At 35.7% G+C, this 5,670-nt stretch overlaps 1 protein-coding gene across 1 annotated transcript; it reads left to right on the top strand.

The window, feature by feature from the left end:
- Positions 1-2,858: 2,858 nt before the first annotated feature.
- LOC111366479 (AT-hook motif nuclear-localized protein 20-like) lies at positions 2,859-4,315 on the top strand. Its single transcript, XM_022987228.1, has one exon. The coding sequence runs from the start codon at positions 3,251-3,253 to the stop codon at positions 4,034-4,036; it is 786 nt and encodes a 261-aa protein (XP_022842996.1). The 5' UTR covers positions 2,859-3,250; the 3' UTR covers positions 4,037-4,315.
- Positions 4,316-5,670: the final 1,355 nt, after the last annotated feature.

Here is a 5,670-nt window from a genome sequence, read left to right as displayed (position 1 = left end):
CATGTAACAATTCATCGATCACATGCATTCAAAGATTAAGTACCGTACATACCAGGTAACAAAGATATTGTTCAGGTCACTGAGACATGCATGCACTAATAAGCTTAAAAAAACTGAAATGTTCTAAATTGGGAAATCTCAAGAACGCTAGATAGTATTAGTCCATAATTATCCACAGTTTAATTATTTATGATTAACTGCATGATAGATGTAACTTATTATATAAATAACTGTGATGTTATAAAATCCTCTATTCAAATATTAAATTTGTATTAAAAATTTCAATACAATGCTCTTTCCATTTTTATACTGAAAAATCAGAGTCCATCATTCAAGGCCACTAGATTAAAGATATGTTTATTACTATGAACCATTTGATGTTTCTGAAAAATATGTTGGACTTGATTAAAGTTTTTATCTTCCCTTGAGTATGATTCAATAGGACCGTGAGTTATTATTACTCGTCAGTTTGGTTAATGGAGCCTTGTAATTTTACCTTTTGCATCCTTCTATTGGCATGCTTTAGAGTGTCTTTTAAAAATATTTTCCTACCATTTCGCGCTTGAGAATAGTTGTCAAGCAACGATATCAATCGAAGAAATTCAATCTAATAAACTTGTTATCATCAATTGTGCTATGCAAGTTGAACTGACTATTTAATTTAGATACAATAAAAATATAAAGACGTGCAAAAATTATATTAACATACAATGCAACCTACTTTTCACGAGCACTTTAGCTTTTTGTATGTTGCAATGCCCTTTGTTGGTGGCTCATCCAAGTAGAGTCATCCATTATTCCATAGCTAAATTGAAGTGCCTTCATAGCATACTAGTTTCCACAGTATTGAAATCTTGCCTCGTTTCCCCAAATATATGAATTGTCTTCCAATGATCGCATTTATAGTCAACAGATCCATGTGGCAAGGCTGGAACACATAGCCAATGCATACGTGCGGCGTACAAGGCCTTTTGAGTACTTTTCTCGATAGTTCATTCGGCCTAGAGGCTAACTCATATCCTTCCCTTAGATCTCGAACCATAACAATCAATGCTCAACTGGTAACCTAAGCCCCGTTCTAGGTGCCTAACAAAGACTACGAAGGCTTAACGTCGTCTGATGGGCTTGAGTCCCCATAGGCCTAAGGAATGCACATTTGATACATAAGAATAGTCCATTGGTGGTTCTATGGGGATGAAAGTACATTGAAGATTGACAGACAGTTCACCAAACATATCTACGTTATTATATAATTAGCAACAAAAACTCAAATGATAGAAGTAGACATCTTTTTTTATCGAGGATTCATAATTTTCGAAACTTTCCTCTTTGATCTCCAAATTATTCTATGTTTAATCCTAAGAGAAGCTAACGTCCTCAATTTTAACTCCACAAAGTTTCTTATTCAATTGATACTCGATCGTTGAGATATTGCTGTCTCAATATACTAAAACTTCGTAAAAGAAATTGCCCAACTCCGTTGCCTTGTCCTTACGATTTTTAACCAAATGGACTCGAATTGACTTCTGTCTTGGTGGGAAGCTTCTTATAGGAAAGCTTTCATAAAGTGGCTTCCCGAAACTCAGTTGCTAAGGCTCTCTGCTCAATGCACGAATAATGCTGCAATTATGGTAAACTAGTAACTCAATGTTAAGACAAGTTCTTTCATCATTCCCAACAATCACGAACCTTAGCGTTAAGCTAAATCGCGATCTATGACACCTTAGTATATTGAGTACTTGATAAAAGAGATTAGACACCAGAAAAATAAAATGCAGGTTACTCAGAGAGAGAGAGAGAGAGATCCGGTTTCAAATTGCCTCGCTAATACTGGGTAATTAAGAGGATTAAAGACCACAAACCCAAGACATCTAAAAGGAAATGTCACAGGTCTCATCAATTTTGGAGAAATGGGGATTCCTAATGTAAGGTGGTCATGTCCCCTCCAATTGTAACACTTTTTTCAATCAATATAGCGAACAATATCAAACTTTTTGTTTGAATTTTAAAGAGATAAGCCTCTTCTATTCTCAAACAAAACTTTCTGAAAACATTTAAAAAAACATGCAACGTAAGTATAATTTTTCTAAGAGATTTTATAGATATATTCGAAAACTGTAAAAGAAAATGTAGCTATTAAAATTTGACTTTGACTTGCAAGTCTTGTCGTAAGTGACCTGTGTCATTACCCCATGTTGTCTCAACTTTGAAGGAGCTAATAGAAAAGACAAACCTAGTGTGCTAAGTCTCGCAAATATTTATACCACTACATACCATAGTCAATAAATCTATAGTATAATATTCTACGTGAAAATACGGCCAAAAAAGCAGTCAAATTTCAAAGATTTATCATACACAAGTTGAGATTATAAAGATTTACAAAAATCTTTCATCATGGAGCGTGAAAAATTTAGTCCATGTTTGGCTCTCATTAAATTTTTTTTTCTCAAACTCATTTTGAACCGTACATGTCATATGACTCGTAACTTTGATCAACTTTTTAATTACATATTTTATCAACTTTTATCAAAACTATATTTGATTGACCAAGGAACCAATAAAATATCTAAACATGTAAGTAAACGTAAATTAAAAAACTAATTTTCTGTACGTGTATTGTAAGCTAGGGTAAAAATGAAAACGAAATTTATCATATATCAAATGTTGAATAGAGGTCCTCCTCCGTTAAATATGTTTGGACACGGGACAGTGACGTGCTCCCCCACCTGCTCATGCCCATGCGGACCCCACCATTAAAAAACCCTAATTTTCTTGGGAAAAAACCAGAGATCAAAGAAGGAACTATAAAGAAAAACATAAACCTTAGATCCTAATATTAATACTTGAGCCTATTGAAACATAGAAAATACATATGTAACTTTCATAGTTTTGATTTTCTTGTTCAAAGTAGTTTCATTTTTCACCAGCTTTACATTTTTCTTTTGCATCTTTCCTATGTGTTTCTCCACTTGTTGATTTTTTAGATTTCTTGGTTTTAATATTTGGATCTCCTTCTTCTTCTTCTTCTTCTCATCATCATCAACTCTTTCTCTCTCTTACTTTGTGTGAAAAAGTAGAGGATAGATCTCCTAAGATTGAGGAGAAATTTCTAATCAATTTCTGGGTTCAACTTTTCTTGCTCTGAGATGATCAATAAAGCGTGTGATTAAAATTTGAATTTGATTAGTAAACAAAGAAAGTTAAGAGAAAGGAAAGATCAACAAGTTATTTATCTTTTTCTTCTGCTCTAATGTTCATAAGCAACATGAATCAGCTATCAATGAATGAAATAACTGGAGGAAGAAGCAGCGCAAGAGGCGAAGGTGAAGACGAAGAAAGAGACAATGGAGACGATCCTACTATTGAGTTAGGCATTCGTCGGCCTAGAGGACGGCCTGCCGGATCCAAGAACAAACCCAAACCACCTACATATGTCACCCAGGATAGCCCTTACGCGCTTCGTAGCCATGTAATTGAGGTTTCCGGTGGCACTGATGTTACGGAAAGCATAGCCCAGTTTGCAAGAAGGCATCAACGCGGGGTGTGTGTGCTAACCGGTAGTGGCTCGGTAGCAAACGTGACCATAAGACAGCCGGCTGCACCTAGTGCTGCCATGATATTTCAAGGGAGGTTCGAAATTTTGTCCTTAAATGGGGCTTTCTTGCCCGGTCCGGCTCCTCCGGGCTCGACTGGACTTTCGGTGTACTTAGCTGGTGATCGGGGACAGGTGTTGGGTGGAAGTGTTATAGGGCCACTTGTTGCAGCAGGGCCTGTTATGGTCATTGCTGCAACTTTTTCTAATGCAACATATGAAAGATTGCCCCTCGAAGAAGACGATGAAGCTGATGGATCCAACCAAGCTCAGGTACCTGGAAATTCATCTGGAATAGGAACAAGTGGAGGGCAACAGCAGCATGGGATTCCTGATCCTTCCTCAATGGCAATTTACAATTTGATGCCGATTTTGTTACCGAATGGCGGCCAGTTGAATCATGATGCCTATGGTTGGCCGGCACCACCACGGCCTCCCTATTGATCAAGTGATTATAAGTGATAGTCGAGATCATCTTTGTTAATTCTGACTTATGGAAGAAGCACAGGCTACAAGAAGGCGACTATCATTATCTGAAAATGGGAAATGAGAGAAGGTAACTTGAAGAATTATGAATTCCATATTGTACTGCGTCTAAGATAAGAAACCGGTTTATATATAGGGAAGTTGTAGATGTGAAAAGAAAGTATTATGCTCAATGCATATTAAATTTCTTTTCCTTCTATCATGTTATGATTGATAAAAATATATATTTTCCTTCAATCATGTTTTGATTAGAAATTAATGTTTGCATAAAACTTTGTCCTTTTTTTCCTCTATTATATCACTACATGTAATATAGATATAAATATTTATTGCCCCATGCCACTTCTTACTTGGTGCAACTTGTTACATTTAGTCGTCAATGATAACTTCCTTTAGATCTAGACTTAATTAAATATAAGAGGATGGTCCCTTACAATTACAATATTTAGAACTTCAATATAAACTAATTGATAGAACACCTTCTCAAACACTTCTTAATTTTCCTATAAATACTATAAATACTCCCCCATGTCACTGTTGTAAGGCCACAATTTATCTTGCACTACTATAAATACTCCCCCATGTCACTGTTGTAAGGCTAATGCAACTTTGTATACAAACTCAATGCTAGAGTAAATACAAAACAATTCACTCTATTTTATTCTCTTACAAATACAACTAGGTTTACATAGTATTCATCCTCTACGATTGGTAATTATCGTGCAATCGTTCTACAAATGTGTCGCTGGATTCTAAATGTTATCATCTCGTGCCTTTGAACTGCTCCCAAACCCTTTCTCAGACCATTCTAGATAGTTGTGTCTTAGCGTGTAGGACTCGATTTATGTGTGCGCGGGTGGATTCGATATCTGTTGTCCATGTGGCCTCAACTGAAAACAAGGTCAACATATATTTTCCTAATATCATGTTTAGATTAAAAAATTAGGTTTGCATAATACTTATCTTTTGATTCCTCTATTATATTACTCAACATCATACATATATTAATATTAATCGCTCAGGTGCTACTTTTTACTTGGTGCATCTTGTTACATAAAGTTGTCAACGATAACTTACTTTAGATCTAGGTATAATTCACCTAATTAAATAAAAGATGATTACAATATTTAGAACTTCCCAGCAAACTAGTTGATAGAACTTCTTCTCAAATACTTAATTTTCCTTAGGGGCTTATAAACTCGTATTTTCACTTCCTCATAAACTAAGGAGCGAAGTTCTTGAGATAGATTTTTTAGTCCCGTAGGAGCACACCCATTGTTATGCTTGCTGTGATATCGGAAGCTATGAGGTAGTTGGAATAGAAGAACACGTGTCTTGGCGTGGGTTAATGGCTTAGATGCTTTAAACAATTATTCGCTCTGCACTTTGCTACTCAGCATTTATCGCGGCCACAATTACTGGTATTCAAGATGTGCATTCTTTCTCGATCCTCTCGTACTACGAAAATATCTTCTCCATGTTCTAATGCCCACTTCAAAGGTTCATGGCTCTTGTATAATGTAATAATCAATGAGGAAAGGCAAATCTTTCGGACCCCTTAGACAACTTTGTATTTAATTCACAAGAAAAGA

The sequence above is a fragment of the Olea europaea genome, chromosome 18, assembly GCF_002742605.1.
Source record: "Olea europaea var. sylvestris chromosome 18, O_europaea_v1, whole genome shotgun sequence".
Lineage (NCBI taxonomy): Eukaryota > Viridiplantae > Streptophyta > Magnoliopsida > Lamiales > Oleaceae > Olea > Olea europaea.
Note: the sequence above shows the minus strand (reverse complement) of the source record. Positions and strands in the feature narration are given on the sequence as shown.

Coding starts and splice junctions, on each gene's coding strand:
- LOC111366479 (XM_022987228.1), top strand. CDS start 3,251: ATGTTCATAAGCAACATGAATCAGCTATCAATGAATGAAATAACTGGA.